The sequence below is a fragment of the Gymnodraco acuticeps genome, unplaced genomic scaffold (assembly GCF_902827175.1).
Source record: "Gymnodraco acuticeps unplaced genomic scaffold, fGymAcu1.1, whole genome shotgun sequence".
Lineage (NCBI taxonomy): Eukaryota > Metazoa > Chordata > Actinopteri > Perciformes > Bathydraconidae > Gymnodraco > Gymnodraco acuticeps.
In genome coordinates this window covers 1,503,360-1,528,953 of record NW_022990054.1, presented here as the reverse complement: position 1 = coordinate 1,528,953, position 25,594 = coordinate 1,503,360, and the positions used below count along the sequence as shown (strand labels likewise).

Below are 25,594 nucleotides of genomic sequence, written 5' to 3'. Positions count from 1 at the left end.
CTAAATATCTTCAGTTTATGCCCACATTAAAGACATACCTTGTGAGGAACGTACTAACTAAATATTTTTCTTATTTTAAGAATTTGAAAAGCCAAACACACCTGGATCTAGATAACTCATGAGGCAACATCCCAGTCTCACATGTGTGTCTTGTATTTGTCCAACAGAGGGCGCAGTATCACCATTATCGTGAAGGTTTGAGTTTAAACGATAATTTTTCCTCATAAATACATATTTTAAAGTTGAAACTAGTAAGGTATTAAGCAAGTCCACAAATGACATATTACGTTATGTTAGCGTTAACGTGACAATTAACATTGTAACGTAAGCTAACTTAATTCAACTAAAGATGACTCCTCGTGTTGGAGGAATGTATCAGCTAGCAGCACAACTGTAGGAAATGCAACATGGGGAGAGAAAGGTGGAACTACCTCTTTAAAATGTAAGTACCGTATATGTACAAAAAACACAGTTATTAAATTATGGCTTACCGACCGTGTGTTATGTCAGTTCCTCTGTGTCAAACTTTCCTTCAGTGAGAGTCCTCCCGCCGCTGCTCGTACGCGGTGCTGTCACTGTGTCCGCCGCGGAGAGCCAGACAGCTGCAGACCGCCGCGGCATGTGGACCAGGGTGAGGGGGTGCGTCCGTTTGACCAGCATCGATTTCAGCGAAGCGAGTCGACAGTCGGAGACAAGCCTTCAGCACAGTGGCACTGGCAGTATTTAGGTGACGCGGCTCCCCATGGACAGCGAGGGGGAGAATGAGAATAGTGGATATTGTTTGTAGGCACCGCGAAGCAGAAGAAGGGGAAGTCACCCAAAAGGTAAGCAGCGACGACGGCTGATACGATAGCTTCTCCACTAAACTAGTTACTTCTCACTCACTTTACAATTATTGGCGCTGGAAATGCTCGTACGTGGGTGGCCATAAAATACATGTCGCCTGGGTCTCTTTATCTGGTCATTTAGTGTTTTTACAACTTGCCAAATCCACTACACACCAGTAAGGAAGCACTAATTGTATCGAGTACTCATGCGTATTCATACAGCTGTGCAACGTTAGAATGTGCTCCCATGTGCACTTGATTGATAAAAATGAAGATTGATGGTAGTTTTTGTTCTGGGAACTGATACCCTTTACTGTAAGAGTATATGGCTTGCTTAACATATCCTCACTGTGGTAAAAACAATGACCGAGCGCTTCTCTAGGGGAATTTCTGATTTGTGTCACCCTTCACGGGGTTTCCAGCTTTCTAATGCCATGTAAACCCCTTGCTAGGATGGCAAGACGTGGTATCCGTCTCTTAATGTTATGGTACCCATTCCTACAAACAATATCTGTTTTCTGTTGAGATATATCTTGGTATGATGGCAATTCTCTGCTTTAGCCTTGACATCCTTAAGTTCCGCATTTATGCACAAACACAGATATGAGGCAAGTGTAAGAATCAGGAAATATACGAGTGGTCGTCGAGACATAGCTCTTGTCATTGAAGAAGTAGGATTTACCCTAAGCAGAACACGGATGCCCCAGCTACAGAAGTAGGTTACTGGTCTGTGTCATGCCATGCGTGGTCCCCTCCTGAAGGCTGACTGGACGTCTCGCTGGTTCATGCAGTGGGGGAGGTTACAGACAGTCTGAGTGAAACATCTCCAGCAGGATTTAGCTCTCATCCTCTACCAGATGTCTGCTGCTGGTCATTGTTGTAGGCTACTGTCACTGCCCCCCTCATTGTGTTTCTGTTTACAATGTAGCAGATGTGCATGTTGCTAATGACAAAGCTTGTTAATTTGTTGTATCCATTTTCCCCATGTAAATATGCACTGTCATTAATTGGTGTGCATCATTGTTTGGGAAGGAAACAGATTCATATGTTTTGTGTTTGCAGTTGTATGCTTAATGGTGCACATGATCTAATTGTCTCTATTTAATGACGAATTATTTCCCCTTTTGATTTACATGCAAACATATATGTAAGCACAGATATAGCATGGAGTGTTTTGTTATTATAGTTGTTGAGCCTTTAGTGTTTCACATTGTGTGACACTATGCTTGTGGTTTGAGGAGGAAGCCCACACCGGAAAGGTGACAGCACAGTCAGTGTACTTTTGTGTGATGAGAGCCCCCCCCTCTGCCCTACCCTCAGCATTTATTTTCTTGTTCATTGTGTCCCTTCTTTGGCTCTTGTGTTCTGCATGAAATTGTTTGATTTCTGATCATCTTTGGTCAATAGTTAACAGATTTACAATATTTGCTCCCCTAAATTCTCATTGGAGTCATGTGTTTATGAAAACACTCTTCTAGATGTATCCGTCATCGCCAAATCAAAGACGAGTCATCACTTTTTGCTTGGGAGTGGAAGTTTAGTCTTTCAACAACCTATTCCAACGGTAAAGTTTGACTTGGGTGCCAGATGAACTTTTCTGTAGAGAAGAGTTCAGGAACTTGAATGTACACTTGAACAATGATCTGACTGCCCTCTCTAACCGGATGTGAACCACGTGTGAGGCAGGGCATGTGAGCCGTTATTTATATGTTATGCCCGTGAATGGGCCTCAGTCAGCTGCCTTTTTTTAGTACTCTTTGAGATGGTGATTAAGACTCTTAGTCATTTTTCTACTGTAAATCACCACATATCTCATTGCACGTATATTTCTTTGAATGAATGATGTGTTAACCGAATTTGGTTAAGAAAATCTATCAGAGCAAATGTAACGGTAATCTATGGTTCTCTTGTAACCCTCTTCAATCAGCTGCCTTCATTGTATTCTATTGTGAAAATATTAGTTCAGTGGAGAGGCATCAATGGCCTTTTTGTCTGCCCGAATGGCGGCTTTATAGACGTCAAAGACCCAATGCTGAGTGTTACAAAACGCACCAGAGAGGGAAGCCTTCAGCCAACCATAAAGAAGACAGAGAGGCTTCAGGCCTGCCGTGGGACTCATGAAATGTCTCTCCAGAGTGTCAGTGTTATTTTTCAAATTTCTTGGAAATACAGCCATTTCCCTGCTTATTTCGGTCAGGGTCACAAGTTCCTGGAGCCTATCTCGACATACACTGGGCGATAGTCAGGGTTACACCCTTGACACGTTGTCACACTCACATTCACACCTACAAGCTATTTCCAGTTAAAAAACCTGCATGTTTGAGCACTGTGGCAGGAAAACCTCTGACAAAAAGGTGTGCTGGATTTGAACCATGACATTGCTCATGGTATTTCTGACCAAATATCACTCATACGCTTTACCAAGTTAGAGTCATACTTTTTGAAAACTGCATCACATTAAAGAAATGCAATCCTTAAGGCGTAAAGACAATGTTTTTGTTATATCACAAAAAGAAAAAAAGCCCAAATCCTTAATCGTACATAGTCTTGTTTCATATCATGACACATTAGTACAATGTATGAATTGATATGAGTTTGTTTGTGTTTGATATAAATAAAGATTATTTCCATAAAGCTGTGTGTAATGATTAGATGAATGATTGATTAGTCAATTAACAGAAAATATATTTATTATGAAAAAAAGTTAGATAATTTCTTTTTATTTTAAGTAATATAGCAAGAAAAAATACTATACTGTCAAATCAAAAGTTGGAATCCTACTTTGCTCCAAAATCCTCACACTGCACCACCATCTGTTGGTTCATTTGATTCGCTCTGCAGATTCAGCCTCTGCCAGGAGCAAGATAACATTTAGCACGAGCCGAGTTTGTCTATAAATTAGCCAAATCTATTCCCCACACTCTATCGTTAGTAAAAATTGAGGTCACACTGCTGTTGAGATTGCAGATTGTCACTGGAAAACAGACGACACCACTGAGGAGATGAGTGATGGCTCTCTGGGATAATGGTAGAGATAGTTGTTTTTCTTTTGGCATTTGTATAAAGGCTAAATTGGGCTGACTTGGAATTTCCCCCTCTATTATTGTCACTAGTTTTGCTCCAAATGCTTAACCTCCTTGCGGCAGAATTACAGTTCCAGGCTGTAAGGCTGCTCCTCTTATGTGTACCATAATCCTCCGTTTCAGAGCTTGTAAAACACAATTACAACATGAAAACTATGATAACCAAATCACCAGAGGAGTGCGCATCAGTGAACCTAACGTCATTTCTGCTTCGCTTTTGACTCGAGATCAGTCGCCTTTGGCCCTTGGTTGAAATGTTCTCTTTGGGTGACACATGTTCACCTTTTGAATAATTTAATCAGGTTGGCATTGTAAGAAACTGTGCTGTGGTGCAGTTTTGTAGTATTAATATATACAAACAAGTGTATTGTATGTTGTCGTGAGACTATTGATGGCCTGGGAATTTGCATCATGTACAGTAAAAATGTTGTTTGTGTTGCAGAAAGATTTGTTCCGTTTCTGATTTGAAAAACGATAGGGAAAAGATGTAATATAAAAAGAAAATGCCTGTCAGTGAAAGTCTCCAAAGCTTACGTAAACAATGAGTTACGATTTTTCAACCATGTATTATGTACTGTTCAACTTCATATTCAAATATGACTTATCAAATCATTTTAAAAGCTGTATTTCTAGCTTTGAATGTAATAGATCTAGAGAGTTTTCCTCTGACTTCACTTATGACATCCCTTTATGAGAATGTGGCTTTCTCAGCAGGGTCCTGTGGGTTTATGTTTATGAAAACGGCTCCCTTGACATTCCTGTCCTTCTCATACCAACCCCTGAAAAAGTGCTGCCACTGGGAAACCAGGCCTCTCTGGCTGGCCTGCGACTCCAACATCTACAACTTTGTGTGGTCATTGTTATATTTAGACACCCTCCTCCCCCCCAGGTAATGGGGGAGGCCGCAGCAAGGACCAGAGATGGTTCTCAGGCCGGGTAAAATGGAGGGTGAGGCAATAGAGAGAGCTCCCCCCCCCCTCAGACACAGACTTGTTATTTCCTTTAAGAAAGGGGAAAGGGGAAAGGTTGGGTAGTTTGGGATGGTGAGTGTTGTTAGTGAATCTGTGCTCAGCTTTGGAAAAATACGATATGTCAGAGCGACGGTGGTATTACAGAGTGGAGCAGGACAGAGAAGCCCCTTGGGGAAAACTAACTATTCTGAGCCGTGTGCTTTTTTTCTCAAGATGTTTCGCCCTTGGGTCACACAGTCTCTGTCGCTGCTATTTTCTATGCATAAACACAAACCCTAAAGCGTACAAAGGAATCGGAGGGAGACGGAGGAAAGAGAGAATCAGACAGAAAATAAGACAAGGAATCTGTTGTTGAGGAGACGAAGTGCACGGCCATCAAGGCCTCCCATGAGTTTCCTCTCATTGGCCTAATTTGGTATCATTCTTCTCTCTGTACCTACGTGAATATGTTCTAGTTTTAAAGGTTTCAGTGGTTGCCTTAACCATGTCCAGAATAGATGAAGTTAGCACACTATTTCTCATGCTTTTGCTGTGAGTCAATACCACCTGAGAGGAACCTAGTGTAAACAATTGGCCATTGTCCTTGCATCATCGCACCTGCAAAACACATGTTTGGTAGCACTGGGCTTTGACTTTTGCATCCTTCTTACATTATGTTAGGTTAATAAAGTGTCTGGTGTTTTCTTTTTCATACACATCCTCATTAAAACTAACATGTTATGATTGGGTGTTGAGGGCAACATGCTGGAAGATGCCAAGCAAGATAAAACCTGGTGGTAGCCTACACATGTTTTTATACCAGTTACTCATTGTGTATGATTCACAGATACTGAATCTCTCTCTGGCTAACACTAGAGCTTTCAACCTATGGTTCTCCATTTTGAGCAGCTTTACTGTATCTGTAGTTTCATCTGGACTCTATACTTTTCTTTAAAGAAAGAGAAGTCTGTTGAGCATCTCGTAACCAGCCTGTTTGGATTTCCTGTAGGGTGACTTTGTGATATTCTTCGTCTCTCAGGGGCTCACTTTTTATAACAGGACTCTGTTTTCCTCTGCCAAATCGGCGTTGTTTTGAGAGGAAATTAACAAAAGATCTGTTTAAAGTGAATGCAGTCTGCAGCAGGATTAGGTACAGGGGGATATGAGCTACATAATCAGCACGAAGAAATCAGTACAATTATTTTTCTCAGCCCCTGTTGATGCCACCTCAATCCCTGTTTCCCACTTGCTCGCCTACTTTCTGCTTCTTTTTGAATGTGTATGTTTACAGTACACACACACACAGTGTATCTCACACCATTACAAACTGGAGCTCTGAAGCCATCTGGGACTTCAGACTTCTTCATGTGGAAATTAGAGCCATGTGGTCGCTTGTTAGCCTCCTTCCTTTTTCTGAACTGGAATGATATGCTTGTTCTCCGCAATCACCACGGGCCTACAGCATTAAGCTAATGTAATGACTGGGATGATGACATGGAGTGCATTACAATTCATTCTTTGAAGTTGTTTTCCGTGAATTATATTAGCCTAGTAATTACTGAAATGATTAGCCACCAGCACAGTTGCAAAAGTAATACATTAATTGGGTGTTATGATATCTTCAGAAAGGTCTTGTATACATCATAACATTGTGCAAACATATTCAGAAACATGGATGTCATGACATTTTGAAATACTGCAGAGAGGAAGAAGAAGACTTAATCACACAAATGAGGCATGTAATAAGGTTTTCGGTCAGAAATAAATAGCTCTAGAGCTCTATAGGTGTCCGGTATTGTTCAGATTCTTCAATTTAAGACGTTTAAAATAAATGAATACGAAAACAACAGTTTTAAGGATCTTCGATCACAAAAAGGGAGGCTAATTTGTAGTTTCCTTTGGTATTTTGTGGGTGGTAATTTCAGTTAATCTAAACATATACAGGACATGAGGACAATAATGCATACCGGTAATAAATGACACATCATCATGAGTATGATAGGAGAGGCAGGGTATGGGAGTAGGCTCTGTGAGGTTAACCGGGTTGAATGAGTCCATGGCCGAGGCCCCGTCTGATCTCAGAGCCAGAGCGGCCCTTGGCTGACCACGCAGCATTTACGAAACATTCATTGGTGAAACGATCCAAACATCTGTCGTCTTCTGCTACGTTAGGCCATCAGGGGTTTTGGGAGTCTGGTTTGAGTGCCAGCCGCAAAGAAGAAGCTCTGTCAAAATGTGATCAGATGTTAGAATTAGATACATCGGACCATACATGTAAGTAGGACGAAACAGGATTTATTTCTGTCCTTCATTCTGTCAATATAAACTTTCCACACCCTGATGCAGTTTTCAAGATATCTGCCCACTAATACCCACATACTTTACATATACAGTAAATACACCCCCCTTACTATCAGTCCAGTGAGGCTCGCTGCACTCAGAGTTTCCAGCCTCCTACACTTCGACCACTGCCAGACTCCTTCTAATCTCAGGCTGTCATTCTTATTTTGCTCTTGTATAATCCTCTGCCTAAACTCTGCTGCTGAGATTAAGATTGATTGTACGCCAAAATAGAGACGATTATGGATCAAGGAAATATAAATGTGTTATGTAAAAGAGATGGGACATTTTGGTGATAAATCAGCAAAGGAGGTTTTGTCTGCCGTTTCTCTGCTTGAAACTATGTTATTAGCTGGATGTGAATCAGAGAGATGTGTGAGCTGCTTGTGGTGACAACAGCGCAGAGGGAATTTATATAGGCATGCTAGATTTAGAGATCTATGTCATAACAGGAAATGATGTCATGCAGACTCAAAATCTTGTATCCTGTATGCATGCAGATTAACGAAATATAGAAATACAATACATTTTTCCAAAGCATATTGAGTCACTTTAGTGCAATGCTAGCCTACAGTCTGCCCACTGTCTAAACAAGCCCACATACCAGATTCTCAACACCTCTTATTCACTCTGCTTACATTTGTAGAGACATGTGAACAAATTGCTTTTGTTTCTGTAATGTAGAATATGTGAATTCTTATTGTTGAGTCTCTTTACTTTAAATATTCAACTTGTAATTTACTTAAAAGCTGAAAATAATCGACACATTAATAAATCTCCTTGTTCTATATCTGTTCTCACTCGTAGGACGCACACCCCTGCTTACTGGAGCAATACACACTCCCACAGGTGTGATGTTTAACTGTATATGTGATCTCTCTCCCACCCAGTGACCTTCTGCTGCTTACTCACCACTTTTCTCCAACTTGGATCTGTTTGAGACCCTAATCCCATCCGTAACTAGCCACCTTTCTAGCCACCACTTGAAAAGAGCCGTTTAAAGCACATGTATTTGAACCCACTGTAAGATGTTATGCCTTCGACGTATCGCCCACTGAGGAGGGCCTCAGCTGGGTTGGTGACTCACTAGCAAAATACCAGCAGGGTTAACGTGAACTGACCACTTAAGGTATAACTCATGTCTTTTTTGCTGACTTCAAACACCAAGCCTGGATCATTTGAAGCTCTGTCACTATAAGGGTTTTCCTTAGATGGAGTAAAACCCATTTTGTTGTTTTACTGTTTTTTCAGTTCTCATTGAACCTGTTGTTGTAGGAGTGGCGGTCACTGGTTTCCTTTTCTTCCTGATCCTAACACAATACTATCAGCAGTCTGGAGACTCAACACAGGAAGTAAGCTGCTGGAACCTAAAGATGAAGCATAACCGGCTGCTTACACTAATTTACCAAGTACACAGAGATTGAAAATAGCTCACAATTACCCACTTGCAGCTTGAATAAAACACAGCTCTGTATTATTCCTTAAGACTCATTTAATGCCCTTCCAGAGCCTTGACGTTACATCTAATGAGTCATGTGTTACTTAGAATATGTCTCACAACCTAAACTAATCATGTGTCGTCATGTCCTCATCTGTAAAAGGAGAAATTGAGACGATATAAAAAATGTGTTTTGTTTGTTAACGCAGCCATTATCATTAACATAGCCTAGTATCCAATTGCAAACTAAGATGTTTAAAAGGTTAGGCTTCAACATTTTTATCACCACTTTTTAACATTTTAAATGTGTTTTTAAATAGGCTTTCATCACAACTTTTCACATCTCTGGTCATTCTGATTTAAAATGTTTCTGTAGTTCAGACATTTAAAACCTCACACCCCTCGGGAGGCCAACAACTTCCTTAAGCCTTGTCGGGTTTTCTGATAATTTAGGCAAGGTTACAGTAATGTTAGTGGCACCATCTCACAGACTGCTTACTCAGTGAGTTCAGAAAAATCTGCTGATGCCTGGAAAAAACTGGAATGGTTTGACCTGAGATGGACGAGAAAAGGGAAATTCAAAAAAGGAAAGCACTGAAGAGCAGAGGCCATCTGTTCAGTGGTCAGTTTCACTGCCCACCTGTCAAATGAGACTCAGTTGTTGTTTGGATGGAGAAGACTAAATGCTGCTGGGGCTTTGGGGATTAGGTTTATATAGTTATGAGGACTTGGTACCTGACGATAAGACAGTTTTCATGTGGAAGATATTTAAAGAGGGAAATCAAAACATTCATGATTTTTTTTTTTTTAACAAACTGCATCTTTTAATTTGAAGCCCAGTGAACTTCCCCTTTAAAAGTTGTCTGTGCCCAATGTTCTGGCATGGAGATGTAAATTATGACGGGTTCAATGTCACATGGTTTTGGATGAAATGTGTCGTGGTCAGCACTTGGCCTAAGGGTCTGTAGTGAAATGTTAAAGGGTGTTTGTCAGGGGGGGGCAGGTGCCTTCACACCTGTTGCTGACAGACACACATACCGCCTGAGGCCTCAGCTGGCTCCACATGTTGTCAAACGTCAGTGAAAGTATTCCCATGGCCTCAGAGAGTTTTTGTTATTGTTTGCGATCTTATCAGGCAAAATACTTTGAATGAATGCTCCTAAAGTAAGTCATTTTGGTTACAATTCACAATTTTGCTCTGTTTAAATGCTGTAGTTTATCTTACGAATCTATGTCTGTTCAACCACCAACGTTTAAAATGTTCTATGACAACATTTAAGGTTGCAGCAAAACAAAGACCTTTTTGTCTACCTTGTTGCTTATAATAAACACCAGATAGTAGCAGGTGGTCCCTAACCCTCATGCATTAATGCCTACAGTACATACAAATGCTCAGACCGGCCTGTCTCTTGTGTCCGTTTCTTTTATCTCCTATCATTCACTGCGCCTGCTAGGCATAACTGGCATATTATTCAAATCCAAACACCACTCTGATGCTGGTCTGGCAAACGTGAGGTGAGGCTGTTCTCTTTCTCTCTCTCTGTCTCTCGAGCAAATAATTCAGCCCTGACAACTGCTGAACAGCTGAACCGGCTGCCTGTGCTCATGAGCCCTGGGAAGAGGAGCAGACCAGGGTCAGTAAAGTTGTTGTACTGTGAGAAAAAAGGGAGGGGCTGAGGCTCCAGCAGAATCAGATTTCTGGTCTTTCCAGCGGCTCTGGTCTTGCTCGTCTCCTTCTCTTTCCCTGGTGCTTTATTGCTTCATGAGTGTTGGCACCAATGCAGCTTTCGGCACACAGTGGCCGTTTCTCAATGTCGAGTAAACCTGCTGCAGAGCCACTATTTCAAGTATACTACGTCATCGAGTGGCGCTGAAGGACTGTTTAAATGCATGTTAAATGCCGAGCATTTGGCGCCACTCGATGACGTAGTATACTTGAAATAGTGGCTCTGCAGCAGGTTTACTCAACATTGAGAAACGGCCAGTTAGACGCGAATGATTTCCTGCATACATGTACACACATATTATAGAACGTGAAGTCCCATGACTGTCCCTCTGTGTCATATATATGTTCTTTCCCTCTTTATATACATTTTCCAGTGGTTCAAGGTTAAAAATGAACCTGTCTGAAAATACACCACTGGATTGTTTGTTGGTCCAACGTTGAGGAGAGCAAACGTTTGGAAGGATTCCTTGGAACCATTTCATTGCACAGATTTTTTGCCGAGGTTAAGCGGTTCAGTCCAAACCGTTCAGATCCACTCTGTCTGACCTGAGCTGGCCTTATCAGACACATTCTTTGGATTTAAATGTACCATGGAGAGTTGGGACAATGTTTTCTTTAAGATACAGTATAAATGTCAGTGTACCATTAATTTAACGTCACACTGAGAATATTTGGCCTCAACAAATTGTCTAATCATGGCAAACCGTTTTGTCATCTGAAGCTATGGGCACACTAACAGGAAGTTGCTGATGGCCTTGTGGCTTCTATCTTCACACACATGCTCCTTATAGACTTCAGCATATATGTCTACTTTTGAAGAAAAACTATTTGTAGAATTTGTCAGTTTGGTTACTGTTCCTCTTGGGTTTTGGTGATGGATAAGTAAGTAAGACAGTTTATAATATTAAGCTGATATAATGGTGAGACGTATTCTTCTGTTCTACAAGTAGTCTTTATATTATCCCAAGTGGATGACAATTCTGTTCTGTGTTCCTTCCAGCTTAGCCCTGCCCTTTTGTTGACCTGCACTCTGATCTCAACTTGAATGGGTCATGTGTTGTTTACATGTTCAAGGACTTATCAAGTTAACTTAAACCTTTATTTTATGTCAGAACATGTCCAATCAGAAGCTTTCCTCTCTGCTATAGGCAAGCAAAAAAAGTGTGACTACTTCTAACAGTCAAGTATTACCATCAATACAAATTAGGGCTGTCAGTCGATTAAAATATTTAATCGTGATTAATCGCATGATTGTCCATAGTTAATCGCGATTAATCGCAAATTAATCGCACATTTTTGATCTGTTCTAAATGTACCTTAGAGGAATATTTTTCAAGTTTGTCATACTCTTATCAACATGAGTGGACAAATATGCTTTATGCTAATGTTTATTATCATTTGAACAATGGCACATATTCTCATGAATATTAAACGCAACAACCTCTGAACATTACAAATATTCGCCTCAATTCAACCTGGAACCTCTCTCATACAATACAAATTGTGTGTGTGTGTGTGTGTGTGTGTGTGTGTGTGTGTGTGTGTGTGGTGTGTGTGTGTGTGTGTGTGTGTGTGTGTGTGTGTGTGTGTGTGTGTGTGTGTGTGTGTGTGTGTGTGTGTGTGTGTGTGTGTGTGTGTGTGTGTGTGTGTGTGTGTGTGTGTGTGTGTGTGTGTGTGTGTGTGTGTGTGTGTGTGTGTGTGTGTGTGTGTGTGTGTGTGTGTGTGTGTGTGTGTGTGTGGTGTGTGTGTATATAAAGTTTATTAACAGCTTGTATATTGGGTACAGTATACAGCTTAAAACATACAATTGTTAAGGGGATGCAGACCAGAGAAAGACTGACCAGTTTATTTTTGCGATGTTTTATTTTTAGCGCCTTGGAGGTGCTATGGTACCATGACGTGCAAGCATAGTCATAGTACCCTTGAATGAGTGTTCCTGCCAGAGTTTTCAGGGTGTTTTTGTTTACCAGAGAGGAGACCCAGTATAGGAATCTAGTTCTTTGATTGACTTTTTTTATTACATTGGATGCCATTTTGTCACAGGAGAGGTTTGCCTCAAGAATAGATCCTAGGTATGTAATTTCCTTCTTACTTGTGACAATAATGTCACCCACTGCAACTGAGAAGTCGTCGGATTTGTGAAACTCAAGGCATATGCTCGAACGGGTGCTGCCTGGACGCTGCAATCATGTTACGCGCACTATCCGTGCGGAGTGTGCTGACTTTTCGTACAATGTCCCACTGTCTGGCTTCCTGCATAAAGTCAAGTGCTCGGCGCAGTTGTCGGCGAAATGTCGCTCCTCTGTTTTCATTGAAACAGCTCCTTATATCCGTTAGCGCAGCTAGCTAGCACCAGATGCTAACAACAACAATACACGTAAGGTCTCTCTCTCGCTCGCTCGGGCCACACATACACACACACACCCTCCCGGTCCTCCCAATAGCCAGTCGGTGCCTGCCGGTGAGCGTGGAAGTGTGGTCTGCTGCATGTGGTTAGCAGGAGCGGGGCTGTCAGCATCAGCTTGTAGTTGGTATTTTAAACTCGATGAGCTCTGAAACTACGGGGCGGCCGAGGACAAAAAATACACATGCGTTAATCGCGTTAAAATAATTAGTGGCGTTAAAAAAAAATCGCGTTAACGCGCTTCAAGTTTGTATTTTGTTGGTCGAACGCACTTATTGTAAGTCGCTTTGGATAAAAGCGTCAGCTAAATGCAATGTAATGTTATTAATGCGTTAACTTGACAGCCCTAATACAAATGTATCCTTTTTATGCTTAGGAATAGATGAATGTATGGTAGGCTACAATCTCCCCATGCCCTCTGCATATTCTACACCAACAACCAGCAGTATTTATCACCTCGCTATATTATCCAAATAATGAAAATATTAGGCCACATTAGAGATCGAGTACTCGAGTCCTGGACTCAGACTCGCGCACTGATTGTACGCCACTCGCACTTGAACTCGTGAATTCTCGCGCACGATGACCTGGACTCGGACTCGTGAATTATCGCTTACGATGACTTGGACTCGACTTGTACATTGACGCTCCGACTCGGACTCGAGCAAGTTTTCTCTGGAGTCTGATGTCCTCTATCCTGGCGTGTGCACATGTGAGGCGAGTTCACGTACTGGGCCCCGCTATTACAGTCTAAAGATGTCTCGAGACACACCCGCATCGTGCTGTATGCTTTGCACATTGGAAAAGAGCAGCGCAAAATGCTCGTTATGTGGAAAAAATATTAAAGTGAAGGCTCCATAACACATTACTCTAAGGATCGAGTTCAGAAATATAGGCTGTCTTGAACACTATCATCAGAGTAACGTGATCTAATAAATAAATAAAGATTCAGCCATAACACAAAGCACATGGCTACTTAACATGCATAATGACGTCATTTTGCATGCTAAGTAGCCATGTGCTTTCTGGGGTTTAATCTTTATTGGTAAACCGATTTAACCGGTAAAAGTTCCTTCAAAATAAGAGTCCCGATCTTATTACTATCAAAAATAAGAGTGCTAAACGAAAACTTTACCATAGGAAAATATTGGCATACAAATATAATCACTTCTCTAAAAGGTAACTCATTTATAGTTAGACATATTATAGGTAATTTACAATAATAATATTAATATTAGTAATAAGCTTTATATTTGTATAGCCTACAAGAATTGCAGCCAAACTCGCTTCACAGCAGTTCAATAGACAGATTAGTATAACATGACAGGATAAAAGCAATGTAGAGGAGCAGCTACATTTCAACACATATATCCACGAAGATTAATACGTGAAGATTTGTGACTCTGACTTGACTTGGACTCTTCTTAGGTGACTCGGACTTGGACTCGGACTCGAACACAGGTAATGATGACTCTGACTCGACTCGGACACTCCTTGGGTGACTCGGACTTGGACTCGGACTCGAACACAGGTAATGATGACTCGACTCGGACACTCCTTGGGAGACTTGGACTCGGACTCGGACTCGAACACAGGTAATGATGACTCGACTCGGACACTCCTTGGGTGACTCGGACTTGGACTCGGACTCGACTACGACTCTCCCTTGGTGACTCGGACTTGGACTCGGACTCGAAGAGTGGTGACTCGAGAGTGACTTGGACTCGTGAATTGGTGACTTGACTACAACACTGCATTAATATGGTTTATGCTCATTTTGTTGATTTTTAAAAAGCCATTTTTGTCTGCTTTCTTCCAGTTTTTGACATGAAGAAAGACATAGACACATTGATAGCAGAGGAACGAGCTGAAATCATCGCTAAATATGACAAGGTAAGCGTGTGAACAGGAAAACCATCACCTCACTCTGACAATACTCAGAACATGTATGATGAACACAAATAACAGAGTTGAAGTTAATGGTTCAGTTGGAGGAAACTAAACGGCAGAGCATTTCCCTGCCGTTTCTCTGGGACACATTTTGGAAATATGTTATATAGTAGTGAACCATTAGAATTTGTCTAGTGTTCATTGTCCTTAGCTAGCATATTACATTTATTGTACTTGTTCATCTATATCACAATGCAGCCCACAAACGCACCACCATAAGTCACTTTCGAAACTGTTTGTTTTGCACATATTTTCTAATAGGTGTTATGGTTTGTGATTGTTTCAGGGCAGGCAGGAGGGGGTCAACATTGACCCCTGGGAGGATGCTGACTACAGCATCTACAAGGTCACTGACCGCTTCGGCTTCCTGCAGTAAGTTACCTGACTTAAAGCTCTGACAGGCTCCTTGTGGCAGTTTGAATTAGCAGAATACCTTCATTTTTATCTAGATTGTCTTTTTCCCTCTTCCCCTTTTCTCTTCCCCATATTATGACGTCTTATATTGGTGCTAAACTTAGATGATCCTCTGTGTGCATATTACTTATACATGTTCTGCTTTTTCTACTCCAGTGAGGAGGAGCTGCCAACACCCAGTGCGCTTGAAGAGAAGGTATTATCCATTTTAAACATGCGTAGAAAATCCAGATTTTGACTTTCAATATATGTATTTACATCTGTTGACACAGTGGATAACATGTATGTTTATCTTTCCTCTCCCCAGCAAAAGCAACTAGAGATAGAGCGAGTGGAGAAATGGCTCAAAATGTCGAAGAAGTGGGACAAGTACAAGAACAGTGAAAAAGTGAGTTACTCAGCAGTGGTGGACAAAACCAACATCTCAATTTAGCCCTTTTTTTCCTGCTTCGAGGATTTGATGTATCTTTTAATAATCTGTTTTCCATTCCCCTTTTAGCCTTAACTTCTTTCTTCTCCACAGCGTAGACAGTTAAAGCATAAGTGCCCGTGATGACTTCTTGTCATTTAATAGAGCTAACATCCCATAAAGCAGCATTTATAAGTGACCCTCTGCCTCTCTCTTGTAGTTGTTGTGGTGAAGACTGTCTCTTTATGTTTAGAGAGACCCCATTCATGTCTGCTCATATGTCACATGTGTTTCAGTTGGTGAAGCGTGTATATAAAGGCATCCCTCTGCAGCTGAGAGGCCAGGCCTGGGCCTTGCTTTTGGACGTAGAGAAAGTCAAACAAGATAACGTTGGAAAATACGAGGTAGGAATCTTAAAACGGATGACAGTTTCTCTCAAAATAGGGTACCATGTTAGGGTACATTCTGACATCTAGCCTCTATAACATTTTCCTCTATCTATTCTCCAGAGAATGAAGCTGCAGGCTCGTAACTTCTCCACTGAGATCAAACAGATCGACTTGGACGTCAACCGAACGTTCAGGAACCACATCATGTTCATGGACCGCTTTGGAGTCAAGTAAGTTCCTAGCTTGGCTCAGCAGAAATATGCGTCTAGGGCCTGTATTCCATTTTATTTCAGAAACCCTGTTGAATTTGTTACTGTCATAACAAATGTCTTCAAACCTTTTTTCTTCTTATTTTCTTTGTCACTCTGCATGTTCAGGTTCACCCTTGCTAAGTAAGCGGAGTGTGACCTCTGACTTGAGGCAGCCCCACACACACTCAGGCACACACACTCAGGCACACACACAAAACCAAAGCGGTGGTTTCCTCCTCACTGTGTTTTATTAGCCTTCCTGTCAGTGTGCAAAGCCCCACAGGAAATGGCATTTATACAGAAATGTGCACCAACATCAAGTGAACAGAATGACAAAGCCCACAAAGCTCAAACATTTGAAATAGAAAGTTTGAATAAATTATGTTCCGAACACAGTTGTGGGACAGCTGTGTGTGAACATCTGTAAGGTTTGTCAGTGTAAACTCTGACTCAGTGCTCTCCTTTTTGTAACGTATTTCCTCGTCAAATTCAAAGCCATGGAGTCCAAACAGACCAAAACACCGCTCCATCCTGTCTCACTGCCCACTCCTTCCCTGCAGTTCAACAGCTGTCTCACTTACACCGAGACACTGACAGCTATTTAAAGCTGCTTTTCCTGTCTCTGTCTATAAGAAATGTATTTACTATAGAGGCCTGGAGGGGAGACATCCTCTCTCTTCTGCATTTGTATTTGTTAATGCCACTTCTCCGCTCGGATACACATTCACACACACAGAAGCAGCCTTGTGTTCACTGTGTGAAACAGTAGAGACTCCAGATGTAGTCAGCCATGCAGCACGCTACCCTGTGGACATAGACACTGCTGTTTTGTAGAGCTGCAACAATTAGTCAACTTATCGAGAAAAAGTAATCACCAAATATTCCGATTTTTGTTAGATGTATCATGCATAAATGGCAACAAATGCTGCTTTTAAGCATCTCAAATATTTAATAAATTAAGCAGAATACCTTTGTTTTCTAAAGACAAACAAGACGTTTAAAAAAAAATTAGGAACTGGGGTGGAGTTTGACAATTTTCTGACATTTTATTGACCAAATGATTTATCAATGAATATAGAAATTATTCTTCAGATTAATTGATATTGGAAATAATCAATAGTTGCTGCCTTGGTGCTTTGAAAGAACTGATTTAATGAAAGTTATTGTAGCTTTATGTTGATCCCTTAAAACCTACAATATATTTGGCAAAGACCTTGCACACACACACACACACACACACACACACACACACACACACACACACACACACACACACCACACACACACACACACACACACACACACACACACACACACACACAGATTATACAAACGGTAGAATGATAAAATGGTTAGCCTCCCCAGAAATATTTGCAGCTGTTTAAAGTCTGTCCGTGCTGATGGATGGAGTTAATTTGAGGATAAGGTGGTTGAGAAATCATCAGTTATGCGGCCTCTGGGAGTTTTCATGCAATTAAATCTAATTTACTGCAAACATTGTTTCAGCTTGCTCGATTGTTGCTAAGGAACCACATCCTAATTTTAACCGGTGGTTTCTCTGTTCCCTCTCTAGGCAGCAGGCCCTGTTTCACGTACTAGCAGCTTACTCTGTCTACAACACGGTAAGTGTGTTTGTGTGTAGATGTGTGCATTGAAAGGTGTGTGTTACATAATATGCGCAGCACGTCAGTGGAGCAACAGTGTGTTTCCATACAGCGAAGAACAGGCCAAGCACTCTAAACCCATCTGTTCTCTTGTTTAGAGCCCTGGGTGAGATTTTGTCTTTATGAGTGTGGTGCTGCTTGAATGTTCAGCAACACAGTGTGACAGTCAGACCACCAGCAAACCAATAGTCAGCAGTCACATCGTGAGACCCAGTTCCTCTTTTATTATGTGTCGTTCAACACTTGAGGAAAACAAATAAAACGGTTTTCTTGATTTAAGATACTTCGTCAACACAAAAATGAACCAGACAGTTTCATTCATTGTCTTAAGTTTGAATTGACACCATTTATATCTAATCTTACCAGTCTTTTGCTTTATAATATTGCGTTTAAAATGCATATGCACGTACTGAGGTTAGACATAATGATAATTATGGCCCCTTTACTTTCTCCACCCAAAGCCAGAGTTTGACTCTGTAGGCAGAAATCTGGCTTTTATAACTAAGTAGGAATGTTCCGTGTCAACAAGTATTTACTGAAATACAGTACATGCATGTATCTGTATCTCAGCATATGCTTGTGGATTAATCTGTATATATTAATTTGCGTGTAAGCACAGATTGCTTCCGTTTGGTATTACCATTCAAAGACAGCACATTACTCGCATCACACGAACAGTCGTGTTTTTTCTGATTCAGCTCTGGAGTCTGTCACTGTGCGATAGAGGTGAGCCAGAGGAAATGGGCATGTGCTGCTCTCTTTTTGCCTCTTCACACACTGCTCAGAAGAATCTGGGTCAGTGGGAGAGAGCGAGAGGGAGGGAGGGGGGAGTGTGTTTGCCCTTTTGCCTATGTGATGATAGTGAAGAATGTGGAGAATGTGGTCGTTTAACCTCAATGTTACCCTGATTATATTTACTGTATTTCCTTGAAAGGATACTTCGGAGTGTCCTTTTCTGTCTGCACCATCAATCTGCCTTAATATGGACAAATACCAAGTGTGTGTCTGCTTTTGTGTATCTGTGCTTGCCAAGGGTGATGTTTAGCTTAAATAATTGGATCATTGTGGAGTCAAATTGGCAGTAAGCCAAGTTAAGGACACCAAATTACTATGTATGTGTAGCTACAGTAAATATTTGAACAATCTTCGGTAAAAGTGTTGATAATGTCGATGCAGTGTGTGTGTGTGTGTGTGTGTGTGTGTGTGTGTGTGTGTGGTGTGTGTGTGTGTGTGTGTGTGTGTGTGTGTGTGGTGTGTGTGTGTGTGTGTGTGTGTGTGTGTGTGTGTGTGTGTGTGTGTGTGTGTGTGTGTGTGTGTGTGTGGTGTGTGTGTGTGTGTGTGTGTGTGTGTGTGTGTGTGTGTAGTGTGTGTGTGTGTGTGGTGTGTGTGTGTGTGTGTGTGTGTGTGTGTGTGTGTGTGTGTGTGTGTGTGTGTGTGTGTGGTGTGTGTGTGTGTGTGTGTGTGTGTGTGTGTGTGTGTGTGTGTGTGTGTGTGTGTGTGTGGTGTGTGTGTGTGTGTGTGTGTGTGTGTGTGTGTGTGTGTGTGTGGGGGGGTGTGGGTGTGGGTGGTGGGTGTGTGTGTGAATTATAAATTGGCCCATACTGTTTCATTGAACCTGTCTCTGCTGTCCCCCCCCCCCCCCCCCCAGGAGGTGAGCTACTGCCAGGGGATGAGTCAGATCGCTGCCATCTTGCTCATGTACCTGAATGAGGAAGAGGCCTTCTGGGCTCTGTCGCAGCTCCTCACCAACAGCAAACATGCCATGCATGGTGAGAGAGGGAGGAATGAGGACAGGGAGGAAAACAACAGGGCTGATTAATGTTGAGACATATCAACTAACATAAGTCAAAGTCAACTTGATTGTCAATCTTTCAGTTTGTGTGTACAGACAGAGAGATCGAAATACCGTTTCCCACAATCCCTAATACAAAAACACATATATATATATATAAAAATATGTATGCAAATATGTATATACCTATATATCCACAATCAAAAGACACATTCATACATATGAACACATTAAGACCTAAATAAAAGCACGACAATCAATATATACAAAATAACAGTCACTTCAATGTCTTTGAGAATGTACATCAGTGCAAGACTGTCCATAGCAGCGACAACACAACACCTATTGATAAGGACAAAAGTGTGTGTCAGTTTTGAAACTGTAACTCAATCCATACTCAGATTTGTTAACATGTACAGTACACTCATCTCTATGTGCACATAACATTCGAAGTGTGCACTCAACAGTGTATTGTAACGTTTTTGGAGCTGAAAAAAATGAAAGTTCCCCTTTTTTATATAAGCTTCTCAATTAATTAATTAATTCTAGATATGATATTGTAAACTCTCCACACATTTTCATATAATATTGCTAAATATTTGGCTTCTAGGAATAGTTTACCAAATTTCCATAAACCAAAGCTTAATGTGAGTCAAAGAAAATTAACCAAATGTTCCAAATAATCAAAGGACCTAAATAATTTTGTCACGCTTTCTTAGTGCCCTTGAAACAATCTTTGAAAGAGGGGAAAATAGTAAATATCATGAGTCTACTATTACCATGCACCAGTATGGCCTGCTGATTTGTGTTTTTCTCGCCTTGCTAGGGTTTTTTATCCCGGGATTTCCTAAGCTGCACCGTTTCCAGGCCCACCATGAGCTGATCCTCTCCAAAATGCTCCCGAAGCTGAAGAAACACCTGGTAAGCTAAAATACGTCTGACCATGCAGGAGAAACAAGGAGCTGATGTATTGCTCAGAAGGTCTGCGGTAGATTATTATGCATAGTTTCTCATTATTTGATTAATTTACGTTGCAAAAGGCCACATGTTCAGAATGTTAGTGCAAGTGCAAGAGTTAGATTTATGACTCAGAACAGTTTATGAGGCGTGAGCTCCCATATTCCTCATTAATTCTCCCAAACAGGACAAGGAGCAGATGACATCAGGGATTTACACCACCAAATGGTTTCTGCAGTGCTTCATTGACAGAGTGAGTATTTGACTCAAATCCTCCTTAAATGCTCTTCCCTGTTTGTACCAGACATATTCTGCATTTGAATCATTCATCAGAATTTCATTGTGCATCCCATCTGTGTTTTTTTAATGCATTATTTTTTTAATCTGCTGCTGCGTGTCTTACATAACAGACCCCGTTCACCCTCACCCTGCGTTTATGGGACATCTACATACTGGAGGGAGAGAAGACACTGAGCGCTATGGCTTACACAACCCTCAAGTTACACAAGAGTGAGTAAGAAGAAAATAACTATCTCCCGTGCAGCGTTGAACGCATCAAACCAGTTTTATGCCCAGATACAGCCCCAGCTGCTGTTGCTATACCAGTGAGCGTAGCGCCGCACGCTGCCTCGCGCTTGGCTGCCTCCTAACTGGATGGCTTACATAATGCAAGTGGCCGGTTGCTGTGGAGAAGAACAGAAAGCTGACTTTTCATTGGACGCCTGCACAAGCTTAGCCTCAGCACAGTTATATTCCTACAAAGCAGCTCTTTTGATGGGGCACTTCTTGACTTGGTGTCTTAAAGTTAAGACTGGGTTGAAGCGGTGTATTTAACATCATTTATGCTCATGGTTTGTATCACATAGGCTCACTAGTGACTTCATTGATTAGAAAGGCAAGTCGATTTATAAAGCGAATTTCAGTAACCCATTTAGACATAGCCAATAGTGCAAAAGAAAAACATAACAACATGTATAGAAAAATAGGTTTAAGAAGTCATTAACAAGCCATGAGAAGACAAAATAATACAAGCTGAACTAGAATACAAGAATAACAAGCGACAGTGTAAGATATGAATAGTTCTTTGGTTTTATAAAAGGCAGCGACAAAATAGAATAGGGTCACCTTTTTTCTGACTGTGTGTGTGTGTTGTGTGTGTGTGTGTGTGTTGTGTTGTGTGTGTGTGTGTGTGTGTGTGTGTGTGTGGTGTGTGTGTGTGTGTGTGTGTGTGTGTGTGTGTGTGTGTGTGTGTGTGTGTGTGTGTGTGTGTGTGTGTGTGTGTGTGTGTGTGTGTCGTGATGTGTGTGTGTGTGTGTGTGTGTGTGTGTGTGTGTGTGTGTGTGTGTGTGTGTGTGTGTGTGTGTGTGTGTGTGTGTGTGTGTGTGTGTGTGTGTGTGTGTGTGTGTGTGTGTGTGTGTGTGTGTGTGTGTGTGTGTGTGTGTGTGTGTGTGTGTGTGTGTGTGTGTGTGTGTGTGTGTGTGTGTGTGTGTGTGTGTGTGTGTGTGTGGTGTGCTGTGTGTGTGTGTGTGTGTGTGTGTGTGTGTGTGTGTGTGTGTGTGTAGTGTGTGTGTGTGTGTGTGTGTGTGTGTGGACCCGACCCAATCAGAGCGCCTGCAGAAGCTTCCGATGGAGGACCTGAGGGAGTTCATCCAGGAGCAGCTGGAGGTTTCATTCTTCCTGCATGATGATGTTGTGGTTGAACAGCTTCAGGCTTCTATGTCGGAACTTCGCAATAAAAAGCTGGACCAACCTCCTCCAGGTGCAATTTGTATTCTTATTCCCTCTCCATGTAAAGCTGTCTAAAATATCCTACGGTATATGTATTTTCACCTTTGTTGATGTATTTCATTCTTTTCTTATTTTAGCCAAATCAGAGGAGGTGCCAAAGAAACCTCTGGGTCAGGAGAGACCGGTCGCCCTCCTGCCTAAGCAGCCTGACTCTCCTCTGGAGGTCAAAGTAAACCTGCAGCCTCACATTCCCCCCACCACAGAGGGCCCTCAGATGGACAGCATCACCCGCCAGCAGACCCCGTCTCCTGCAGACATGAGAACCCCTCCTCTGGCTTCCCCTGACCCTGTTGTAATCCACACACAACGAACACCTTCTCCCATAAGGCCTTGCAGGAAACCTCCGCTACCTCCAAAAGCAGAGAAACCCTGTGCTGAGGCCGGGCCGGACCGAGAGGGGAAGGGGACGCTTCCTGAGGTAAGACACACCGGAAATGTTCTTCAGAGCCAGCCTGGAGACCCCCAGACCCAGGAGGAGCCCGTTGATTGGCCCCCGCCCTATGAGCCCCTTGCCTTTGAAGCTGTGCAGACTGATGCAGAGATCATGGACCTCCCAGATCTGCCGCCTCCACCTTTCTTCGACACCGAGTCGGTTGACGGCGCATCTCCCTGCCCGGCTGTCTCAGAGACCCCGCGGCACCCTCCTTCCCCCCGCTCAGCCCCACCACTGGTCACCCAAACAAAGCCAAAACCATCCCTGAAGCCACCCACGTCTCTTGACCTCACACAGAGAAAACCTCCTCCCTCGAAGCCTACCCCTCCCCGTGCCCTCACCACATCCTCCACTTCCTCCCCCAGACCTCCCCCAAAGCCGACCAAGTTCCCCGTCTCTCTCTACGTCCCGGTGCCAGCGGGCGACAGACGGCCCTCCAACACCTCGCAGTACGACAACCTATCGGAGGCCGAGGAGGACGAGCGCTGCCTGGAGAGGCTGCTGGGCTCCACGCCTGAGGAAACTCACGGCATCCCCCCCCACACCACAGACAGAGACTATGACCCCACTCTCTACACTCCACCTCCTGCGTTCATCCCTCCCTCACCTTCTCTCGGTCCTCCCCCGCTGTGCGCCCTCCCCAGTCTGCCTCAGGAGCCAGAGTATGAGGGGGAGGACAGCTGGGTGGAGGACTCCATCATCCCCCCTCCTCCCGCCAGTTTTGCTGACCGGCTCACTCCCTTCCAGTGTGGCGCTGCCAGCTGCTCGGACACACAGAGAGTCGCCTCACCCAGAGCCTCACCCAGAGCCTCACCACCCAGTTACTCTAAGCCTTTCTCTCGGGGCCCCAGGGACCATTCTGCTTTCCCAGCACCACTGTTGTACACGGGGTCCCCACCAGGCCACCCCAAGCCCTCAGGACAGTCCTCCGTGGGGGGGGCCCTGGTCCGATCCAGCCCAGACTTTTGCAGGATGCCTCCAGGTGGACAGCCACTGCCCAAATCAGTGACCTTTTGAAGTCTCGTTCAAGTGTTTCTGATATATGCCGATATGATTCAGACTTCCTGTCAATGTCCATTTGTTTTCAAAGCGGTTAAAAGGCCAGTAGCTATTCAGTGTATCAAAGATTTGTGTGTGTTTGTTTGAAAGGACTTTTTTCATCGATTTGTACAGATTTATGTAATACCGTCACCTTTTTTTGTAAGGGCAGGTAACTTTTTCTAAGTGTCAAACTTCTATTTAAAACTGCTGTCCATGTTACTGTTTGCTGCACAAAAAGTGAGTGTATTATCTCGCCTGCTTGTTAGTGTGTGAGACCAGATTCAGTCTTTAATATGATGGGTGATTATAAGAAATGTACACAGATATAAGGGGATCTACTGTAATACCAGCTTTGAAATACAACCGGTGCTTCATCTGCAGTTAGTTTCATTTTGTTCCAACAGAAGTGTCTTAACCTGACTGCAGATCAACACAAGGGCTTTTGAGGCTGCAGAGTAAGCTCATCTTTGCTGAAGCACCCAAAGCCTATACATTTATACTGTGTTTGTTGGTCAACTGTGAGCAGGCTCACAACTGAAATTAACAATTATACCAGTTTCTGTATAGCTTAAGATCAATACTTGATAATAAAGGACTTCTTGCATCTAAGTTAAGCTTCAGATAAAGTTGTAACCACCAGCAACAGGAAATACGAGGTGCAATATGTCACTGGTGTAAATACAGAAGGTAGTTCAATTCTCATGAAACATTTTTTTCCCCATACAGGATGCAGTGGGTTCTTCGCTGCTTTTTTAAATTCTAAAATCGACCCAGTAGGATGACCAATTTAAAGAAGTGGTTTCAGTGCTATTTCTGTTTGTCTGATTTCACAGCAATAATGTACTGTTTCATGTGAATTTACACATATGCATCAAAGCTAAAGAAAAGGGAAATATCAGACTTAAAGGGAGGACATTATGAATGCGACATATCAGCACAAACAGCCACAGTAAAAATCCATATCAAAATGTATTAAGAGTAGCTCCATCTAGTGGTTGGAAGTGTTACAGTAACTGACTTCAAGCTTTAAAATGAAGTCCTTACTAGTGACAGGAGGCTTTTACGAAAAATAATTCTGACATAAAATGCTACCTATAATGCTTATTTATGAATGTGCACATAGTAAACTAGACTTAAGAATAAAAGGACAGAGCCCATGTTACTGTTCTATTCTGTCAAGGACCAGGGAAAGTAACAAACGAATCAAAGCTGATTTATTTCATATGCATAGCCATATTTGTAGAAACTGTGGTGTCAATTTGTTTTCTGAGAAAAAAAAGTGATTGAGGAATGGAAGTTGAGCCATATCATACTTTACAAGGACTTAATATTCAAAATGTTTATATAGTTTCATGCAGTTATTACATTATATTCTGTCTAAACATCTGTTGTGTTTTTTGCACTGACCTTTGTCTTTACCAAGAGGTTTCGTAATCCTCTAAGTATTACGTTGATTTATAATGGAGTTCCAGGTTACTGCTAAAAAATTATTTCCATCTTGTGATGTTCCCAGATGTTTTATGGTTTGTTCATTAGCTTTGATCTCGCTTCTACGTTTCTCAGGCTTCTTTAGTCATGTGACCTGACCACCATTTGCATCATCACTGCTCCTTTTATAGACCTGGTTAACATCAGTGATGGTAAGGGCTCAGACCAAAGCTTATGTATATTAAGGCAACTTCTTATTTGAGTTTTATAAAGAGATAAACCTTAGTTGTCTGTCTTCTCTTCCTCTACA

The 25,594-nt window shown here is 42.2% G+C and overlaps 1 protein-coding gene across 1 annotated transcript; it reads left to right on the top strand.

Annotated features, from left to right (window-relative positions):
- The first annotated feature begins 545 nt into the window (after positions 1-545).
- Positions 546-25,569, top strand: si:dkeyp-19e1.3 (USP6 N-terminal-like protein). The gene is made up of 14 exons (XM_034215848.1): positions 546-824; positions 14,588-14,661; positions 15,005-15,090; positions 15,289-15,328; positions 15,440-15,520; positions 15,838-15,945; positions 16,051-16,160; positions 17,755-17,803; positions 19,494-19,614; positions 20,464-20,558; positions 20,782-20,847; positions 21,005-21,104; positions 22,201-22,353; positions 22,460-25,569. The coding sequence occupies exons 2-14, from the start codon at positions 14,596-14,598 to the stop codon at positions 23,830-23,832; spliced, it is 2,448 nt and encodes an 815-aa protein (XP_034071739.1). The 5' UTR covers positions 546-824; positions 14,588-14,595; the 3' UTR covers positions 23,833-25,569.
- Positions 25,570-25,594: the final 25 nt, after the last annotated feature.

Excerpts from the sequence above, each read along its gene's own strand:
- si:dkeyp-19e1.3 (XM_034215848.1), top strand. The coding sequence starts at position 14,596 with ATGAAGAAAGACATAGACACATTGATAGCAGAGGAACGAGCTGAAATC. Across the intron at positions 14,662-15,004 it reads TCATCGCTAAATATGACAAG|GGCAGGCAGGAGGGGGTCAA; the intron begins GTAAGCGTGTGA and ends TGATTGTTTCAG. Across the intron at positions 22,354-22,459 it reads GCTGGACCAACCTCCTCCAG|CCAAATCAGAGGAGGTGCCA; the intron begins GTGCAATTTGTA and ends TTCTTATTTTAG.